This window comes from Aedes aegypti, chromosome 3, assembly GCF_002204515.2.
Source record: "Aedes aegypti strain LVP_AGWG chromosome 3, AaegL5.0 Primary Assembly, whole genome shotgun sequence".
NCBI lineage: Eukaryota > Metazoa > Arthropoda > Insecta > Diptera > Culicidae > Aedes > Aedes aegypti.
The window spans coordinates 159,454,869-159,478,010 of record NC_035109.1 but is presented as its reverse complement, the minus strand read 5'-3'; the positions used below and the strand labels follow the sequence as shown (position 1 = coordinate 159,478,010).

Genomic DNA, 23,142 nt, shown 5'->3' with positions numbered 1-23,142 from the left:
CACTTGCGTGAAATGTTCTCTCTCTTCTCTGTTTCTTGTTGTTGTTGTTGTATGGTTTCGCTTAGTATTCGTTTGGTTTGGGTCCGATGATTTAGGAAAGCACTCTTTCAGTTCTTACCCCAGCATCCGATTACATTAGCTTTTTTCACCCTGGAAACAGAAAGGCTATCCCAAGAAGGAGCTTGACTGAGAACTTCCATTTCGGCTAACGTTTAATGTATGGAAAGAAAGGGAGATCGGTATTGATTGGCCGAAGTGTATCAGCTTTGGTAAAATTTTCCGTTCCGGGGTATGAGTTAAGACTGGAATTTTTCTTTTAAGGCAAAATCTGTTATCGTTGATAAAAATCGCTTTAACAGTGCTTTGTGATTATTTCGATAACAAGTCTATTTTTCTGGAGATGTTCAAAAATACTTTATTTCGTGGAATAGCAAACATTTTCATGAAAGATTTTATTTTATTTTTGTTTAAACTTTCGAAGGGTCACAAGGTGAAGATCTGGGAGGGAGGCACAGATACTACACACGAAATATTGAACAACACTTTTTCAAATTGCAAGATATCTTCCGCTCACCAACGACAATCAAGGCAGGCTTGGGAAAAATCGCTAATTTTCTTTTGATGTGTACCTGCGATCTTTCTGGACAAACTTGGAAAAAGGGCCATAGTTTTATGTGCATTTAATTTAAATTTTGATTGGAAAAGAGTAAAAAGATGCGTGTTTCATTACTTAAGCGATCAAATTAAAAAGTGCTATCGTGGCATTGCTTTTGGGGGTGCAGGAATTGATTTTCAACCGATTGTTGTCAACTTTGTTGAAATGCAAAAATATGTTTTGATCAATTACGCACTTTTTTCATGTTTGTCCATTCTTCGACATCTGGGCTCACATTGACAGTTCGTGGCAGCAGCATCTCGGCTCACTATGACGTACATAAATTTTGTATCGGTTTCTCCCAGGTGGAGATCATTGCGCTGTTCAGGGTGGCTTCAAAATCTCTGATAGTTTTTTTGTGATGTATGATGTGTAGTATCGCAAGTAGTTTAGGGGAAGTTGAACAATCACGTCGGACAATTTTGAAGCATTTTTGACATTGAATATCGTATAATTCCTCTATGAAAACGTTTCAGAATACTTTCAGAAAAGATTCCAGGGGTTCCAGAGTATTTTTTTTCTGTATGTGTTCTATATATGAGAATTCGTGAGGAGATTTCTTCAATAATTTCTACAGCATTTTATGCTCGAGTACATCGATTATCGATCGCAGTAGCTCGGTCATCGTTTCCGAAGGGGCCACTGCACAAAAATCATCCTCTCTTTTTCACTCTACCATAAATTTTGTAAACAACAAGGCCAGTAAACGTCAAAATCCTATGCAAAATCAAAACAGTGCAGATTCCCAGACTGACTGCCAAAGCAGCTGCTGGACTGCATCACAGTGGTTTAAAATTAACTATGTTACTTTCGTTTTGGTTGCTTTCATACTCCGCTTGTGCTTGGGCATTTGGGTTCACCCGTTAAGTGTCCATTGTATGATTTGTCGACACATATAAGGAAATTATCGATTTGCTTACAATCGCTCACAATCGGTGCCGAATTTTCTTCACAGCTTACTTCTGTCAGGATCAATGCGTTTCTACGACTTATTGTCCTTCCCGAAACACTTGAAGCAATCTTCAGGAGGTTGTTGTATGCTCAACCGGAAAACCGATTAGTCTTCCTTGAGTATGCTCAAGTTCTTCGCTTCGTTGGCCTCTGCAACCGGCAGCCTGATCGCCGCCACTTGCGGGCCATTTATAAGGTGGATGGCCTTACTAGCTACGTCGATGTCATACTGCTCTTTGAGGGCAGCCGATACCTCCGCTGCATCGGTGACCTCATCCAGATTTTTACACTGAAGAGTCACTTCTGCAGTTAGGAATCTCACATCAACCTCGTCGCCAAGTACTTCTTGTGCTAGTTGCTTATAAGCTGCACCCTTTTGTTTGGCATCTTTCTTTCAGACCTGTATTATTTCACCAATCCTAATCCACCGTCAGAACCTCGGCGTATTTCCCCTCCTCCGTTTCGATAACGAGGGCCTCTCCTATGTTCTACGTTTCACTGTCCTCGGTTTGAAATTCTCTTTGGGCACCGTTTCCGGTTTTCTCTTTACTTTTTTCTTTCCAACTCGTATCCACGGGTTGCCTTTGCTTTGCGCCCGAGGTTCCTGTGGAAGCACTGCTTGATTCGCTCTATCCTGTGGCTCTTTTTTTCCTGGCTTTCGTGGCCTTAGACGTTGTATTGGCCTCTCCACTGTTTTCATGTCCTCTTGATTGTGGAGTTTGGTTCGAGCCAGCTTTTCCGCTCTGGAGGACAGCCGCGTAGGTAACTTTTCCCTTAGAAAACATGCATCTTTTCGCCACATATTCATTTGCGGAAGGTCGCATCGCGTATCAAATAATACCATCGGATATATTCGCGTTGCCTGTGAAGGAAAACACTCCAGTCTGACACGTTAGCACACCTGGCGACACCTCGTTGACGAACTTTGCAACCAAACGGTTATCAACCGTTTCGAGTTCTGGAAATCGGGAATCGTTGCGTTTCAATATCCAACGCCTGTCAGGAGATGCTGTAGTAGTGGACTACCAGCAGAAGCTCGACGAGCGGAATAGCGAAATCAAAGAGAACATTAAGCACAGTAGCGCGAGAAGTGATATGTACCTACTACTCAACGAAGAGAAATGAGAATCAGATAATAATGAACGGAAGAACGTGGCTATAGCAGCCGGATGTTGGTGTATAATACCCGTCAAAGCATGTAGCGGTACAAGGAAAAATGGGAAGCCGAAAAACGGATCCCTAGCAGTAAGAAAAAGGAGCATGAAAAGGCAACAATTACTCAGGCGCAAGGAACTATGGAACAGAACGAAATGCGACGTTTTTATGAATCTGTCAATGGTATGTGGAGAAAAACAGCGTCGTCTCCCATGTGCCATGTGCAAAGATCGCGAAAGAAACTTACTGACGAATGAAACTATGGTGACCACCAGGTGGATAAAATATTTCGAGCCATAGTTAAACGGAGTTAACGGAAGCGGATCTGAAATTTACTTTACTTTTGGTGGCGCTACGTCCTTCAAGACATGACCTGCGCGACAATGCTACGCCAATAAACTCAGTACATGGCTGCTTGTCTCCAGTTTCTCGATCGTCCCACACTTACAAAATCCTGATCCACTTGGTCAAAATACCTAGCTCGTTGAGCCGGATTCGAAATAAACACAACTTTTGCGGGATTATTGTTTGGCATTCTTACATCGTGTCCTGCTCATCGTACCCTTCCAGCTTTGGAGACTGTCTGGATACTGGGTTTACCGCGGAAGCTCGTGGTTCATTCTTCTCCTCCATACGCCGTTCTCACATACTCCGCCAAAGATCGTCCTAACCACACGTCATTCAAAAACTCCTAGCGCTTGCTGGTCCTCTTCGAGCATTGTCGACGACTCATGCCCAGTGCTTGGAATGGTAATAGTAGTAGGCTTGAATTTTCGCGAAAATCACGTGGCTCTCCCAGTACAGTAGTTCAAAAACGTGAATCTCATCAAGTAGCCTATGTTGGGTGTACGAATTTTCTAAATCATGAGTGTCATTGAAGGCTCTAAATGCGGGAAATGCAGCGGGAAATAAAACATCCCAAGTAACAATGAAAGCTGAACAGCAAGAGTATTTGCTGAATATTGGCTGATTAATGGTGTAAAAGGCTGAACACCGTGACAGCTGAACAATAATTTGAAGAAAAGCTTATTAAACACTCCTATTCAGCAGTATACTCAAAGCTGAATATTGAGTTGAACAAACTATTTTTCATCTACAGTTTTAACTTTTGTTCAGCCAACCTGAATGATATTGATTAAAGGTTATTTAAAGCTTTAATCAAATCAACAGCCATTGTCGAAAAATTGTTCACCTGTAGGTTGACAAAAATATACATACCGAAATATATACCTACATTGGATCGAACACTAAATTAATTATTATAAAACTGTTTCATCGAACAACAAAATTTTCACATACCTAAGTAGACATGCTGTAAACGCACACGAGCCTATCATTTGTCGAAAAAATCCTGAATCCGGCATCGATGACCTTGTGTTACATCAAGATAAAACACTACACTCGAAGACGCAGATTTCTTCGTAACATTTTTAATTAACTGGACGAAATTTTGAATCAAAAATCACAACACACTTTGACAGCTAACTCAAGTGTTTTTGCATAGCGCTGTTATCACTTCTTCAGCCTCAATGCAGCCTTTAAAATAGCCCTTATTCAGACAAGTCAATATATTAGTCCCTTGCTGTTGATGATGTTCACACAGTCTCATGTGGAGCGAATGTCAAGGTAAGTGGTTATAAATCAGCGAATCCCAGTTCAAATCTCAATTGCACATATTTACTAATCTTCATCTTTAAATTCCAGCACTTTTCTACACTATGTGATTGAAATTGTTAGTTGCGCTGATAAAACCCAATACTATGAAACTGTAAATACTTTTTAATTTTTTTGTTAATTGTTGAATAATGGATGAATAAGCGATCGTTCAGCTTTCGAACAGGTCCGTCGCACTCGGGCTCAGATTGGGTACCACTTCTAGTACTGCATTTGGTCCCTCGGTAGTGTAAAAGGTACCCAAGTTTGACAGATCGCAGTACACTTTGAACGGCATTCTAGATTACCTTATGAGCCATAAAATTTTGGGCAACTGCAAGGGACATGGGGGTCTTTAATTTGTCTTTGTTTCGAAGGTTGCCATCTGTTCTAAAAATAGAATTATCGTTATTGAAAGAGGCCTGAATAAGCGCATGCTAGACCATTATTCAGCCTTCCATATAGCTTCAATTAAGCTTAAGGCTGAATAAAATCGCCAGAATTAGATGTTTAACAGCTGAACAACAGTGAATGCAGGCTATGAACAGCTTTTGTTCAAATAAAGGCTGGATTGAATTGGCTATAAAAGCGTTTGAGCAGCTTCAAATTGTTACCTGGGATTTTTCTACAGTAGTTTTGGGTTGCCCTTAGCAACGGGTGTTTTGCTATTTTCAAGGTATTTTGCCTACAGCAGCGATGGGCGTGAGTTTCACTGGCTTCGTTGACTGTGATTGGCTTTGCTTGGCTACTGTAGAGTGAATTTCAGATTTTTTCCCAACCCTGCTCATGCCCATAGGGGACCGGTCTTATCAGCGTCTTGTACATGGTATACTTAGTACGGAGGTTGAAGCTTAAAAGTTCGCGAGGTCTTGTGGAGTCCGTAGTAAGCACGACTTCCGAAAATGATACGTCTTCCAATTTCTCTGCTGCAGTTGTTCTCCGACGTTACCAATGATCATCCGACGTAGACAAATTCATCCATCACCTCCAGCCTGCAAATATTTCGTCTCCGACGTATTTACCATCAATCCTACCAGTTCTGCTTCACGTTTCGGCCTGGTATATTGAAGATCGTGCCCCGCATGTTGAAGTCCACCCGTTTCATCACACCTTCTAGTGCAATATTGTAAATTTTGCACCCTATCGGACGCGACGATTTGTAATCGTCGCCTTTGAAACCGTCGCGAAAATCGTCGCCAGCCAAGCAACCGCTGTGAATTTGACGTTTCACCAGTCTTACCAACCCAATGGCGAATCACCTCCTTTGATTTATTTTCTGGCATTTGACGTTTCACCAGTCTTGCCAACACAAAAGCAAATCACCTCCTTTGATTGGTTTGCTAGCGACGATTTGTTCAGTCTGTTCGAAAGTTGGCGTCGCGTTTTGTTGCGAATGAAACAGACAATATTGAAAAGGAGGCAGGAAAGATCATCGGCTTGTCGAAGTCCTTTGCGTGTTTCAAACGGGTCCGATAACGCACTCGATATCTTCACACAGCACTGTACACTATCCATCGTTGCCTTGATCGGTCTAGTCAGTTTCCCAAGATAACCATTCTCGTCCATAATTTTCTTTAGCTATACGCGATCGATGGTATCATAGGCAGGCTTGAGAATACTCCTCAACATCATTAGAGTTCGGTGACATACTTTAGAACAGCATGCTGCCTTTGCCTCTTTGCGAGGGAGCGAAAAAATGCTAAGCAGAGAGGCACCGACAATTGAGCAAGGAAGATGCAGCGTAAAATACACTAGAGTAAAATTCCACCAAAAAAAGATTGCCATTGCCAACTCCCCAAGGACTGTCTTGTTCGGGCGTCCCGCTCAAGAGTTTTTTTGAAGCGTGAGTAAAGATGAGTATCGTAACAAGAGGGAAAGAATATCAGAAAAATCCTCGCAATTTTTTGCACTCACTCTCGAATTGCTTGAGGATCTGTGTTGAAAATTTTGAGTTCAATTTTTTCTCCTCGGAAAAACGGCAAAATCACCGGAGTTTCTATCAAGCCTGATCATAGGCCGCTTTGAAATCGATGAATAGGTGGTGCGAAGTGACTTGATATTCGCGACACTTTTGGAAAATCTGTCGCAACATTAAAATTTGGTCTGTTGATGATTGCCCGTCAACGAAACCGGCTTGATAACTGCTTGCTAGCGGCGATAGACGACGGAAGATCTGGGAAAGCAATTTATAGGCTGCGTTAAGAATAGTTCTCACATTTTAACTTGTCACTCGATATGTATGTTGAGTTTATTATTCCCTGCTTTCACTCCTCCGGTAGCGGCAGATTCTGGCATTCAATTGGTGCAGACAAGTCCAGAACCATTTTAATAAGTTCCGCTCCAATACCACTCTTTCCAACTGTTTCTTCTGAGCTGTTTGAACGCATTCTTAACTTTACTTATTATGGGAGTTTGCACGTCTCCCTCATCTACCGCACCATTGAAGCCATTCCTCCTGCTGCTTTGGTCTTCCTCACATGTGCCATTCAGGTGTTCATCGTTAGTGCTGCTTTCACCTTTCAATTACCTACGTTCATCCGTGAAAATACCTCCAACTTTATCTCGGCACATGTCAGCTCGCGGCACAAAGCCTTTGCGGGATGTATTGAGTTTCTTGTAGAATTTAGGCGTTTTTTGAGAACGATATAGCTGCTCCATTTCTTCGCACTCCAGTTCTTCCAGGCGGATTCAAATCGACAGGCTGCGGATCCTTCAACGCTGGATTAGGTAAACAAAGCTATGAATGGGCTGAAGAACAACAAGGCTGCTGGGAAGAGTGCGCTCCCGGCCAACCCGGAAGTAAGTAGCTACACGAACTCCGTCACCGTTTCGTATCGAAGATATAAGAGGAGGAACAAATGCCTACTAGTTGGTTGAATGCCTTTTGTACAAGGAAGGGCATACCGTATTGAATAATATTACGGAAAGCTTCAAATTCCGGACACTCTACTTTGTATGGGAAACATTTCACATGAAATATTTCAATTTTTGCCGTTCAAAAGTTCTCACTTTCGATGCTCGTTTTAATAAGCTTTTTCAATAATGAAAATCTATGCAAACGTATAATGTTCTACTGCCTTAGACGTCTCTTTAGTGGCTTGACGGTTTCAACTGATTATTTGCCCTTCCTATTAATGATTTTCATTAGCTGTCCGGAATTCAAATCAAAGTGACCGGAATATGAGACAAAAGTGAGGACTCGTGCGGAATAAGAATCATGAAAAGGCCATTTCTCGTTAAATTCCGAAATGATTTATATTACAAAATTTGCTTCAGTGGTTTCTGAAAGAAATTATTGAGGTATTCAACCAGGGGTTCCTCCATGGATCCTGATAGGGATTGTTGTTTGGGAAATGTCTAAACAGATTATTTCAATAATTTTTTCGAAGACTCCTTCAAGAAGTACTTCTGCAACAATACCAATGAGTGTTTGTTAAGGATCTTATTAAAGTAAAATTATGATACTTGTAAGAATGCCTTAGGGAATGTTTTAAGAAATTCTATCAAGCATTCATTCTAGAAGTATTTTCTGGGAATTTTTACTATGAATTATTCAATGCATTCCTTCAAGGGCACCTTCCGAATTGCTCCCAGGATACCTGCAATACCCAGAATACAATCCAAATTCTTAAGAAAAATATCGCCCATGCTACCCAAAGTCGAATTGGTAAAAACTGAATCATATTTCTCTAAAATAGCTGATAAATTACCTAAAAGTTGAGCAATCAAATATTGTTCTGCTAATATTGCAAAATTGCTTTCGCTATTCCTTGAAGTATTTGTCCCGTAAATAGTCTACAGATTCCTCGTGGAATTTCTCTTAAACGAGCTCGAAGTTTGTATGGGAAAAACGAGAAAATGTATGTTACAACTACAAATTCTACCATTAGTAGTGCTTAAGTGAATTTTTTGGTTAATAACAAGAGGTTTCCATTAAATAGAAAATAACATAAGCAAAATCTAAATAAGAATCACATTAATTCTGAACAGAAAGTGACTAGTGTCCTAAAACCTTGTTCCGGTTCCAGTACCAAACATCTTAGTTTGGCCAGAAATAAATGTTTACTAATCTTTTAAGTGTTTCCCGTTGGTTTAAGGTGATTATAAAACGAAGCCTAACTTTGAATTTTCAAGTGCACAAGACTGGAGATTCTGACAACAGTTTGTTTTGAAAATCAATCAAATTACTTCCTTGCTGGTGGTGACCAATCGGATAAATTTTCAACGCGGGCGCTGTCTGGTTCTCAAATATTGTGCTCCTGAATATTTGAGGTGTGGCTTCGTTCTATAAGCACCTTAAGTCCTAAAATACATTTTTTTTCTGGTTTTGAGCTTTTGTAACACCCCTTGGTTCAAACTCAAATTTTGGGTATTTTTTGTTTTCCGTGTCTCTCCCGAAATGTCAGATAGGAACAACCCCAGTGTTAACAATTTTTGAAAAGTAAAACCCCAGTGGAAATTTTTCGGCGAAGTAAACGTCAAACATAATCGAAAGTGTCAAGGTTCAAATTTGGACCAACTTTTAAAATCAAATGTTAAATAAGATAAAGCCGTTATTTGAGCGGGAAAATTTGCCAAAGTAGTTGCAAAGACACACTCTGTTGTGTTATATAATAAAATAAAGATTTTATCATGACAATAAAAACGATTAATTTTAGGACATTATTTGACGGAACACTGCAATAATAATGAATGTCCAATTTTCTAGCCCAGCTCATCAAACAAACATTTATCTTTGATCCTTTGAAAGTATTGGACCAGAACCATGTCAGTAACAGACTGAAGTCAGTAAAGACAGAAGACGATTCCAGTACATTCTCACCTCAATATGATGATGCACAAAAAATCCAATATCGATCCAATTTTGTAATATACTTCGCTCTAAAATTTAAAGTTCATTATTCGGCCTTTCGTTGATCACTTCGCAGCTAGCGACCATTTTTCCCCGCAAAAATGAACTCCAAAAGAAATTCGCCCCGTCAGGGCCACCCAGCGAATAAACATGTTCATTGAGGGTCTTTTACATTTTGAAAGAAAGGTATTTCCTCCTAATTTGCGATAGGAATCTGAACACAAGACCCAAACCATGATGGAAGTTGATTGTCCTTGTCATGACAACAGCAATTTTTGACGCAATATACCAACGACCTGGAGCAGGAGGACTAAGGAGAGCCGTCCAGCAAAGGATCGTCGGTGGTGGACCAAATATCACACGTCATTGCTTCCACCAACAACGGAGAGAACCGCATACAGCAAGCAATCATGAACACCCTCAAAATAGCCCGGTGTCCGGGAGGGAAAACTTTTCCACTTTGATGTATCGGTTCTTCGGCCTTTCTGTTTCCTTGCTGCACTAGGGTGGGGCTTATTTCCCAACATCTTTTGGCAAAGTGGAAAATAATCATTGGTCTCAAAATATCATATTATAAAAAAAATATTTTGTTAAAGGTTTAGATGTGGTGTAAAGGGTATATGTGTAGTTTTAATTATTTAATGAAGTCTCCGATATTTAACGAAACAACTTCTAACATTGCGATTTGCTTAGGTTACGCTGACTTACTACTATAAACCAGAATGATAATATGAATAGAAAGCGCACACAAGACAGAAGAAAACGGGAAAATAGGGTGGGAATTTGTAACTGGTATTATATTAGGTAAAACTGAGGAAACGTGTAAAACTGCACTTACGGTCTTTGCGGCACCTTTAAACCTTAACGAAATATTTGTTTTGTACTGGATGCCTTGAGACCGAAGCTCATCTCCCATTTTGTTGTTCTGAATTTGTACTTCGAAATATTTTGGGATTTAGACCACACCCTACAATGCCCAACTCACACATTCCAACCTAACAAATTCCGGTGCAGGTCTTTGTTACTACCTAAACTTATATAGAGAGCAATATGCACAAGTATCGTGAGCACTTCGCGAAGCACACGTTGTGGGAATCTTTTCGGTTTTTCTTTCGCCTCGCGCAACGGAGGTACTTGTCACCATCCATCATTATAAAATGCTTTTCCTCGATGTTTGTTGCTCTGCCTTGCCTCGGTTGTGCTGTTACATACCCTAGGCTCGTCGTTTCTCTTCCGAAGGCAATGCTTTCGGTCCTGACTTCTGCTGCTGCTGCTGCTGTTGAGGCTGGCACGTGTGGAAATCGTACTCATTTGCCGAGGGCTGCCACTGATGCGATATGGATGTGATGGCAGAGCTTTGGTGGTGCTATTTTTGAAAACGGGAAAAACAAAGCTCCATTGGGCGACAAAGCTTGTCCTTTGTCGCAGAGAGTTCCTGCCTTCTGCAGTGGCCGGAGTTATGCCCGTTTCTCGCTTGATCATTTCCTTCGTGGTTGGGAAGCTTCGTTTGCTGTGGACTGTGGGGAAGGGCAATTGCTGTTGAAGAAACAAAAGTAGAAAGGAGAAGAAAATATATTGCAAGGCATTAATATTTAAGATGGGCACACATACAGGAACATACACTGACATGGGTTGGGAACGTATGACAAACGCGACTTCAAACAACATGGTATCGTTGCACAGGAACGTAACTGTAACTCACTTGTGGCCATAATTTCAAATTTGAGAAATTGAGATTTTCACAAAAAATTTTCTGAAAAATCTGTTTGATTTGTATATTTTTAAAGCAATTTGAAATAACACTTTTACATTTATTTAAGAACAACTTAAGTAAAGATAAAGTTACGTTATACGATACAATCCCCCAAAGTTTCGGTTGCAGTGTAAAGCTTGAAGATGTGATCTTTTAGTTAAGTAGAGCATACATTTTTCAAATTGGAAATTCAAATATCAATTCTGAAAATCCATTTTCAAATTTTAAGCGTAAATTTCAATATCCCAGAATTCCTACCTTAGAAGAAACTTCTTCTTCTTTTCTTGGCATTAACGTCCTCACTGGGACAGAACCTGCTACCCAGCTTAGTGTTCAATGAGCACTTCCACAGTTATTTACTGAGAGCTTTCTTTGCCTAAGTTGCCATTTACGCATTCGTGTATCGTGTGGCAGGTACGATTATACTCTTTGCCCAGGGAAGTCAAGGAAATTTCCATTACGAAAAGATCCTGAACCGACCAGGAATCGAACCCAGAAACCTTTAGCATGACTTTGCTTTGTAGCCGCGGACTCTAATCACTCGGCTAAGGAAGGGGCCTTCCTTCCTTATGCTTACGATGCTATTACACAATAATATGTGAATACGTAAGGGTTCAAAATTAATCCTAATTTAGTTGTAACTGTTTTCAGCATAAGAAAAAAATTGAGGGTAGAAAATAGTGTTGGCCATGTTTGACCCAAATTACTCCTGTGTGCTTTTCACTGTGTGGAGTTCACTGCGGAGTAGCGAAGAACCGTGTTTTCATTTGGGAATTGGAGTAAATGCGATTACAAGCTGATTCCATAAGCAGCTGGTTGACGTCTGGTTGCGTAGTGCAAAAAAAAAAGAAAACGACTGTTTATCGTGGGGATGGGTTCAGCAAACATATTAGTAACCAGTTGCAACGAATCACAATCGCAACCAGCTAGCTAACCACTGCTGCAGGTAGATCGTGGATGTGATTTTTCTTTCTTGGTTGAACCAAATCACAACATTCAGCAGAATCTTGAAGCATGAAATCCCGACTGGGATGTTTGAACCTTCAGGAGGAGTTGACTTGATTTAGAACTCACATGATTTATTCAACGCGCCGTTTGGTGAAAAACGGTACACCAGGAGCTTCAGCTTTCTTGTTAGAATGTCCTACTATGAGATTCATTGATTGTATTACTCCACTGTAAACATGTAGACTGTTTTTATTAGTATCTTCGAAATATCCCAACACAACCATGTTTATGCCAAACGGGAAACCTTCCCTCATACATTTATGGCCATAGTTATATTTATATGTACCGTGAAACGAAGAAACTTTGATAATCTGGGAAGCTTAGGGTTCGTCCATTTGACACGTTATATCTTAACGTTACAACGATGTTACAATACAGGAGAACTGGCCTTCGACAAATCAGTCCATTGAAGGTAGCATGTAAAGGAGATCCTCCACCAAGGACTAGACCGAGTAGAGCGGGCTTAGTGTAGCTTCGGTTATAAACCGTCGAGGCATCTGAAAACCAGAAGCCATCCTCCAACTGGAATTGTAGGACCGACCCTGGCATTTGACCGACAAACATCGCGTCGGAGTAGGTAGGGTCCTCCTCCGAGGACTAGCTGAGTTGATCACGAAACAGCCCCGGTAAATGGTCGTCGGGGCGCCTGTGAACCGGAAGTTTCCTTCTACTGGAGTGCCAGAACCGACTTCGGCATCTGCCTGGATAGCATCTTTGTTGGAATAGGATAGATCCAGCGCCGGAGACTATTCTGATTAGTTCGTAGCGAGTCACCAGTTCAAGTCGACGGGCACCAGTGAACCGTAAGTCAACCGGAATCGCTGGATTGATCTCGGCACTTCACCGGTCAGCAGCAGTGAAGCAGGAACAAACGCGTTACGTTAACGGTTTCGGGAGATATTCCTAGGTCGAGAATTTCCGCTGGAGCAGACTAGCTCCACCGTCAGGGATTAGGCCGAGTAGCACCGATCGTGACAAACCACCAGTTTTGGCACGTCGGGGGGCCAGTGCACCGGAAAATACCCTTCACCGGAATCGTTGGACCAACTTCGGCTCCCAACGATCAAACCTGGAGAACTCGTGAATCAATGGATAGGCAGCAGGCGCAGAAACGATCACACGCAGAAAGCGAAACAAGAAGCAGTGTTGGTTAGCCAAGAGGCAGTTCAGGGCTAGTATGGCTGGTGGGGGACGGTGGCTATAGTCGGTTGTGGAAGTTTCCGAGTCCGACTCTCTGACGTACGATAAACGAATTCGATATGACAAGTCTACACATCAGATGTGATTCGTTGGGTTTGTCCATTAACAGAAATTCACCTCTTTCTAAAACTAAAAAAAAAATCATTCAAATTTACGTCATATATGCCCGACATATTAATGCAAGTAAATGACGTAAAATTCAATCACAAATGACGTAATTTTCCGACACATTGACCTGAATATTGTTCAAATCACGAACATTTTCAGTCATATTGCACGTAATTTTATAAGAAGGACGTATTTTTAAGTTGAATTTACGTCATTTCATTTTTTACATCGAATATTTTTCTGACAATGAAATTGACGTCGAATGTAATATTAGTGTGCAGTTATAAATGCAACATCAGTTCCTTTTTTTTTCTTCATTGGTCAGCTATCTGATGTGGCAGGCACCATTGTCGCAAAAAAATGGAGAGAACCAGCATTTACACACTGAGGGTGCCTGTTATTCCCAAGCCGTCATCTGGTTGTAATCGAAACCAATTATTTTGATAATTTTTTTAACAATCGAGCTGTGAACCAATGGTACCTAGATAAATACCTCCTGACCTTCAGGCCAAAAAAAAATTTTGTAATGATTTATAACAAAATCGCCGTAAAAAGTTACTAGTACGTCTACTAACGGTACACCGACCTATCTGAGTAAAGGTTTCAGCTACATTATGATCGGCAATCACCTAAATATAATAACATAGAGACGATAAATGGAGTGAAGTATTGTATTCATTCATGTTCTATTCACCTGATTGTAAAATAAAAGAAATTGTCGGAAGAGCTTAATTGGCGTTATCCATTCGACTCTCCTCTTCATTCAAAAAGTGAAATGGATCAGTTGAAAACACTTCCTCGTGAAAAGTTTTTCAATTGTTCGTCATATAGTTCTACAAAATCAATTTTTCGTATGGAAACCTCTCCATATGATTATCAGCAGCAAGTAGAAGTTGCTCGAATCCTATAGTTAAACCAAAAGCTGATTGTTCCGACGAAGCTTAACCCATCGTGGTTATTCATAGGAAGTTGCTCGTTTCTAGCTCTACGGCATGAGGTTTGCATTCCATACCCTTGAAAACAAGATTGATTCAAACTCTAGCCACCTAGGAGCCTTACCTCAAGGTTATCATCTGGGAGCATTATGATCACAATGTGTGCTCGTCCTGGTTTTCTGCACACGCTATTATACTATGCTAGGTAGTAGTGACAACGAACGACGCTGTCCTCTTCCTCGTCACATCGTATAAAAGTGATGTGCTTCATCTGCGGCACTCTCGCCTTCACCTATCATAGTCGTCGTACGTTAAATTGGCGAATGTTATTAAGCATGTGGGTGTATCACGTCTGGTACGGTAAGGTTTAATGTGCATTGGCGTAAAAAAGAGGGGGCAAGAAGGGTCTGGAAACTATACTCATAAGTCACCTGATGAGATCAAAAATGAAATAGCTTATTTGTTTGGATTATCTCCAGTCCAAGTGATCATTATGAAAAAGAGAACTCAATCTGGCATTCATCGGAATGGCTTTCTTAGGAATATTATTTAATTAACTTTAACAGTGATCCAAATGATTCAAAGCTTCAGAAAAGCAAGACTTATGTTCGATGTCCGTGTAAAACGGGAACATTTCCAGAAACTTGGAGGAAATTTCCAGAACCCCACTCAGTGCCGTCGGTGTTAAAAGTGGGTCATAGTACCAAACATTGCCACATGGATGCTAAATGCATGATTTGCGGAGGTTTTTCTCACGCTAAGGACGTTTGTCCTGTGAAGGAAGATACCAAAAAGTTTGTATGCGCGGGGGCAATCATAAGTCTAACTTTTGGGATTGTCTTTCGCGTATGCGAGTCGTCGAGGCTCGTTACAGGCAGATTAACAATAACGGTTTTCGTAGCCAGAATTCCCTAGGCAGAATCTCCAACAATGCTCATTTTTCAGTTAGCGAGCGCTTGCTCGAGAATCACACACATCTGGTAAATTATAATCATGCTTATTCACAAAATAATTTATTTCCTACCGTCGGGTAGCTGTTCGAATCTTTTAATTTTGAATGGATTTAGCCAAGGAAACTCCTAGTCAAATGTAAAAAGTATATAAAATGTTTGCATCCAGAACATTCAGAAAAATTTTGTGTTATTGGGTTCAACTACGGTTTTTCGTTGAAACAATTCAAGTTTGAGTTGACCGGCCTTTCCATGTAGAGTATGAAACAAAGCTGATCTTTCGATTTGGGATACTTTTGAGGTTATGACCTACCTTTGTATGAGCATTGGAAACCCCCTCCTAGGTCTGATGGCTTCTTACGCCTATATTCGTGTGCTGCTTGCTCTGACGGTGTGACGGCATGAAAGATCAAATGGTGCTGTGGTTGGGGGTGGCGGTGGCTGTCGTTGGGGATGTTGCTAGTTGGATGTTTGGTGTTCTGCCCTTTCCTGGTTCTAGATGCCTCTATGCGAAGATGGTTTTGCTGTTTATGGTACATATTTATACTAAGCGAGAGAGGAAAAAAACAGTCAACTGAAGCGGGCTCGTGTTTCGCATCCCCTTATGATTGGCCTTATCTGAAATGGAGTGCAGAGATAAGACCGCAATGAGATATGGCGAAAGTTTCTCCAGTGGAAGGCAAAAAAGAAATATTTCCAGCTCAAAACGCAAATCGCGTAGACGGTACTCTATCTGAGGTGAATTAAAGTTTGCACATGGATTAGAAGCTATCCAATATGATATTTGTTTTTTATTAATTCGATAAAACATAATTAAAACGATGCATTTAAAAATTTTCGTAAATCACAAGGGTTTTTCTAAATATACACTGAGAGACTGAGTTAATCCGTGTTGGATTATAGACAAACCCGTTTTACTCAAAACCTCGGGCTTTTTTGTTGGCAACGTTGAAGTCTAGTCCTAAATTTGGTCGAACAGTGCAGGATTGTCAAAACTGGTCGAAATAGGGCTCCATCCCATTACCCCCAACGCCATTACCCCGAATGGGTCACTACCCCGAAAGCCATTACCCTGAATGGGTCATTACCCCGAACGCCACTACTCCGAATGAGCCATTACCCCGAATAGTTCAAAATTTAGCATAGTATATTTTTTGTGGGCAATAAACTTGAACTGAGCATGGATTGTATGTATGCATCTGTAATGTAAGCTGGCAAGCAACGGTGCGGAAATTGGACCTTAAATTTTTGTTGGTTGTTTTTTTGAAATATTCTGTTGATGGATATTACCCCAATATTATCTTTATCAGAGATTTACCTTACTTTTGGCCGATCTATGATTTTATCTATGTCATTATTATAATTATCTTTATCAATGAAACTTCCAGCCTTAGATAACTTCATCTTGGTGCTATTTTCCTTCATCTTAATACTATTTTTATTAGTTATACTGTTATAAGAATTATTGAATTATTGATAAGAGATTAACCAGCACTTTTTCCTTCAGTAATACTTAAGGGGCTATAATCACGAACAAAATATTTAATTTCTTCTGAATATAGAGTTTGTTTTGTTATATGTAAGTTTAGATCTCTTATAGAGCTGCTCAACAGCTGTTATTGGAATTCACCTAAAGAATTTAATTTCTTTTCGAAATTCAGCTAAATAATTCTAAAAATTCTAAAGCTTTTTTTTTTGCCGTAATGGTGATGGAATTTTGTGATCATATTTTGGTGTCGACCCAGCCTTTAATACTACAGCCCAGAAATTTTGGTCAAATTGGTCTAGATGGCGACCATTCATTGTCGTCACTGCAAATAAAATATTTGAGCGAGAAAATAATAGCGTAAAAAATAGTGTTTTTGGGAATTGCATAGATTTTAATTTCATAAGAAATTTTCCCTTCTCTTCAATACAGGCTGTAGGTAACATACGCTAAGTCTCGACAAATGAAAAGTATTGTGCCAGTAGATCAAATCACCTAGAGGATAATCAATTTTCCCTCTCCTTTGTTACAATTGTTAGACACAGCAATAGGTTGTTCAAGGACCTCCTGAAAGATCCTGACTTTACATCGGAGCCCAGATATCCGTAGTGGTAAACGCACAACTAGTCAGCAAGACCAAGCTAAGGGTCGTGAGCAGGCGTTGCAGAATTCGCTCTCATTTGAGAATGAAGCACGATCAAAGCAAGCAAAGAAAAACATCCCATCTGTTGCGGTCCACGATCGTCATTGTATCGCAAGGTGTAACAAGTCTGATAAATGGAAGCAGCGAGCGAGAGCCCCAACGAGAGAGCGATGATAAAATCCATTTTTCTCGCTTGTTTACCGTTGGGGATAGGTGTTTTTCTTTACTGGCACGATAAACAATCCACGAACTTCCAATAACAACAGTGTCCCCCAGGCTTGGAGCATGTTTAGAGGGGTTTTATCATGCACTACTATCCCCCCAATCTGATCAAACTTGTAGCAGTATACGATAAACAGTCTCTCATAATGTGCAGCATGTTATGATAGTTACAGAGAGCGATACGTGAGAGATTCTCTCAATTTTCTCAGGATTCAATCCCTGGTCGTGAGTTCGAATTCTACCGCTCGAGGATCTTTTCGGTTTGGAGGTTTTTTTTTTTCATGGAGTATCTTCGTACCTGTTGCACGATATACACATTGAAAATGTCCAATCGACAAAAAAGCTCTCAGTTAATATTTGTGGAAGTGCTAATAGAAACACTTAGAAGCAGGATCTATTCCAGCTGGAACGTAACGCCAGGAAGAAGAAGTTACATCTCCGCTGTAACAAAATCTGCTACTCAGCCTTATATTCTCACGAGCACTTCCATAGTGCTGACTTAGCTAACTTAGAGTTAGCTTAGCCAATTAATCATTTTTACGTAACTATGTTGAGTGGCAAGTACAAATATACTCTATCCCTCGATCGTCGGATTTGAACCTGTCACCTTCAGGATGATCTTACTGTGCGTTAAGGGCTATGCCTTTTTAGGTTTCATACGAATATTATCCTATTGATCGAAATTCCACATCACAATACACCGCAATTATCCATTTCAAAATATTATACTTAATGGCGTGCGGGGTAATGACCCATTCGGGGTAATGGCGTTCGGGGTAGTGGCGTTCGGGGTAATGGCGTTCGGGGTAGTGTCATAGAATCCGAAATAGATTGTGATAGGCTTTTTTCATAACGTAGTCTAGTAATTTTGATAGGAAATGCCATTTTTAAATCACAAGCTTTCATTACATTGAACACGAAAATCCCATTTTTATTTGCGTTCTGAGCTGGAAATGCTCCTCAAAAAAGGAAACAGGCATAATACAAAACAAGGAAATTTATGGGCACACTAACATGGAAATGGGATTTAGTTGACGGTTCTCTAGATTTGGTTCTCTTGTTTGTGGAGGCACGCTGGGGGATTTACTAACGACTCAATAACAAGATTTTCATCACGTACATGGCGATTTGGTGAGAATTATTAGGCTGCACAAATCGTCGGATCATGTGAGACAAGACAAGTGGTTTCCGGTGCCATCGTCGAGGCTTATTCGAGGATGGCGATCTTGAGAAGCCTTGCGCGTATCTTGTTTCGACATTCTTGGCAATTACGTCCTTGTCAACTTTGATTATTATTCTAATCATTCTTTTCGAATAGACTGAGAGAAGTAAGTAAAAACATGTACTCGAGCATCACGGAATTTTGTGCGATTTTTATAGTGCTTGCGAAGGTCAGTTTTTTCAGTCAGACTCACAAATAAAGTGTTAACCACATTCTACAGAAGACAATTTTTGTCGTTTATGCTCTAAACTGAATAAGACCGCTGCAAAAAAATAAAGGTATGTATAGGATTCAGGTTTGGAAGATTATTCCGGATACGGATCGAAGATTATAAAGTTTAACAACAAGACAATTCTGTGTTAGGCAACATTACCATCCAAATGTGTTTTTGCCATCATCGCATCCTCCAAACCTTTTTTTTTAATTTCTTTATTAGTATCATTCCAAACATTACATTATCTAGGTGTTCTGTGTTATTAGACAACATTATCATACTAATTTGGTAAAACAAATTTAAGATTTAATTAACATTTTGTTAACAACATATTACATTTCATTTGCCGTAGCAGTTCCGATTTTTTACAGGTGAGTTGATTTCACCTGCTTATAAGAGAAAAAAAACGCTTTAAATATACTTAACCTAACTTAACCTAAACATACAACGCATTAATCGTGGCAATAGAAGATTGTAACGATTTTTGCCTGAAATTATTAATTATTTTATTTGATATTTGTTCCAATATTTCATCATTTGATATTCTATGTAACTCATTGGTACTATACCAGGGAGGAAGCTTCAGAATCATTTTCAAAACTTTATTTTGAATTCTCTGCAGAGCTTTTTTCCTAGTATTACAACAGCTAGTCCATATTGGTACAGCATACAACATGGCTGGCCTGAAAATTTGTTTGAATATCAAAAGCTTGTTCTTAAGACAAAGTTTTGATTTTCTATTAATAAGGGGATAGAGACATTTTACATATTTATTACATTTGGCTTGAATGCCCTCAATGTGATTTTTGAAAGTTAAATTCTTATCTAGCATGAGCCCCAGATACTTAACTTCATCTGACCAATTTATTGGAACCCCTCTCATCGTGACAACATGTCTACTTGAAGGTTTCAAATAAAGAGCTTTTGGTTTATGTGGGGATATTATTAGTTGAGTTTTGGAAGCATTAGGAGAAATCTTCCATTTTTGCAAGTATGAAGAAAAAATATCCAAACTTTGTTGCAATCGACTACAGATGACACGCAGGCTTCGTCCTTTGGCGGAGAGGCCTGTGTCATCCGCAAACAAAGATTTTTGACATCCCTGAGGTAACTCAGGTAAGTCAGATGTGAAAATATTGTATAATATTGGTCCCAAAATGCTGCCTTGAGGAACACCAGCTCTTACAGGAAGTCTTTCAGATCTGGAGTTCTGATAATTAACCTGAAGTGTACGATTTGACAGATAACTTTGAATTTTTCTAACAATGTATGTTGGAAAATTAAAGTTTTTTAATTTTACGATCAAACCTTCATGCCAAACACTGTCGAATACTTTTTCTATGTCTAGAAGAGCAAGACCAGTAGAGCAGCCTTCAGATTTGTTGGAACGGATCAAATTTGTTACACGTAAAAGTTGATGAGTGGTTGAATGTCCATGGCAGAATCCGAACTGTTCATTGGCGAAAATTGAATTTTCGTTGATCACCTTCCAAAATGACCTTCTCAAAAAGTTTACTGGTGGAGGAAAGCAAACTGATTGGAACAACCTTAGCATTTTTCCATGTGTCAGGAAAATGTGCTAATTGAAAACATTTGTTAAATATATCAACTAAAAATGATAAGCTACTTTCTGGATGTTTTTGATGAGGATGTAGAAGATTCCATCATTGCCAGGAGCTTTCATATTTTTGAATTTTTTAATAATAGTTCTCACTTCTTCCAAATCAGTTTCCCAGGCATTTTCGAAAACGTTCTCTTGATTGAGAATATTTTCGAAGTCCTGAGTAACTTGATTTTCAATTGGACTAGTAAGTCCTAAATTAAAATTGTGCGCGCTTTCAAACTGCATAGCAAGTTTTTGAGCTTTTTCGCAATTAGTTAGTAATAATTTGGTTCCTCTTTCAATGCCGGTATTGGCTTCTGAGGTTTTTTCAAGATTTTAGATAATTTCCAAAAGGGCTTAGAGCCACCCGAGTAACACACATGTTATAATTGATGCATATTAACTCTTATATGACAAAATTTAGTCATATAAGAGTTAATGTGCATCAATTACAACATGTGTGTTCCTTGGGCAGGGTCCAATTGAGAAATTTTATTTTCAAAATTTTTGTTTCTTAATTGAGCAAAACGTTTCTTGATTTCTTTCTGCAAATCCTACAATTTTCATAGCAGGATCGCGAGTGCGTTGGAATTGCCTTCTCCTCACGTTTTTAAGACGGATCGAGAGTTTAAGATCATCGTCTATAATCACGGATTCAAATTTTACTTCACTTTTTGGAATTGCAATGCTCCTGGCTTCAACAATGGAATTTGTTAAAGTTTCAAGAGCATCGTCAATATCAAGTTTAGTTTGTAAAGAAACATCAAGATTAGAGCCAATATACGTTTCATATGTATTCCAGTCGGCTCGAAAATAATTTAAAGTGGAGCTGATAGGATTGAGAATCGCTTCGTGGGATATTTGAAATGTAACAGGAACATGATCAGAATCAAAATCAGCATGAGTAACTTATTGGCTACAAAGATGACTAGAGTCAGTTAAGACCAAGTCAGTCGTAGATGGATTTCTAGAAGAGGAATGACGTTTAGTCAAAAACCGTTTACTGCCATACAAAGTTCATGACATTTGGTCGAACCGACATTTGGTCGAATCTAAATAGTATGGATACAGAGTTTTACGTTTAGTCTGATTATCGTCAAAAGTAGCATTTTGTCGCCAGCACGCTTGACGCTTATTCTGCGCATCGAGACGAGTCAATCTCAAATGGAAGCAAACCGATTTTTGTAATCTCAGTCAACTCCTCTGACCTAACTGAATATACAGAATAAGCACAATTTTTTGCTTAATTTTTTTAGATCAACCTATTTCTCGGAGCTCTCATCGTAACCCTTCAAAGCATCCAACGCAAGCTCTGTCTTTCACCTCAAGTCATCAACACTGTCAGCAAAGCCGTATATTTACTATAGGAAAGTTAATTAGCAGGAAGTCTCGATAACGTATCAACGTATTCTGTTGCCGATACTCAAGATTCACTGCAACAATTTTTGTCTGTTGTTTTAAGTATGGACGGATTTCACGCAAACTCGACACGCGATTGGCAGCACCTCTTCAGAATTCAATGAAACTTTCTGGATGTCAAAAGTAGGTGAAACTAAGATACTTTGCATACTTTGTTTTTTTTTTTCAAAATCGATCTAGACTAACATTTTGAAAAGGTGAAAGTTTTTTTTCCTTGTTTTTATATAACTTGAAAACGTGTGGGTCTTACAAAAAAGTGTTGTATGGGGGACTGTCGTAAAACTGCCTGAAGTTTTAGAAAATAATATTGAAAAAATAAAAAACATTCTCTTCACTTAAAAAAATGATTCAAAACTCTAAAGTAAATTTAAAAAACGGCCATTTTAGATTTTGATCATCATGAAGGAGGATTTGTATGAGCATTAAATATTTATTTTATATCAAAAACTACAAAATGTCCTGTTCTAAACTTTTTGCCGGCAAAAACAAAACAAAAACAATTTATTTGACTTCCACGTTCTCCGAAAAAATAGTCGGAGAAAGTTTGAAGCTGTTTTCCTTTCATATCTTGGCGAATTATGAAATATACGTATTTTTTTTTATCATGAATTGTGTTTAAGTTTTTAAATGGTATTTATTGTTAAACTTCAATGAGTTATACATCATACGAATCTGTAATTCCTGTTGATATCATCTAATTTAATAAATAAAACAAAGACTTGTTACTTTTTTCACATCAATCAGCTTTTGTTCATTGAAAAATTATGGTTGTAAATAGAAAGTTTTTATTATATTTAGATTTATTAAACTAGAATTACGAATGAAGCATTTTCTAACTAATTGTTTTTAAACCAAAATATAATGCGATAACTCGTCAATTCGTCTATTTCTATACAAACATCTTATGTAATCAAACGTAGGTATGATTCAAATATTACGTAACGCGAATTTTGCCAATTTTAGATCCCCTCCCTCCCCCACGTAACAGTTTTTGTATCGAAAATTTTAAATCTTTGTATGGACCGTAACACTACGGAAGACTCCCTCCCTTCCTCTATTGCGTTGCGTAATATTTGAACGATCTACATCTATTTCTGCTAAATAATATTTTTT

The 23,142-nt window shown here is 39.2% G+C and overlaps 1 protein-coding gene across 5 annotated transcripts in view; it reads right to left on the bottom strand.

Moving 5' to 3' along the window:
- Positions 1 to 9,025: 9,025 nt before the first annotated feature.
- LOC5566742 (Down syndrome cell adhesion molecule) overlaps positions 9,026 to 23,142 on the bottom strand; it is a 146,303-nt gene continuing 132,186 nt past the window's right edge. For all 5 annotated transcript variants that reach the window (XM_021851197.1, XM_021851195.1, XM_021851198.1 and 2 more), the window contains exons 8-9: positions 15,534 to 15,838; positions 9,026 to 10,802 (exon numbers count right to left, since the gene is read on the bottom strand). In XM_021851197.1, coding sequence (XP_021706889.1) covers positions 15,835 to 15,838 — 4 coding nt within the window. In that variant the 3' untranslated portion in view covers positions 9,026 to 10,802; positions 15,534 to 15,834. The remainder of the gene's footprint in view (positions 10,803 to 15,533; positions 15,839 to 23,142) is intronic.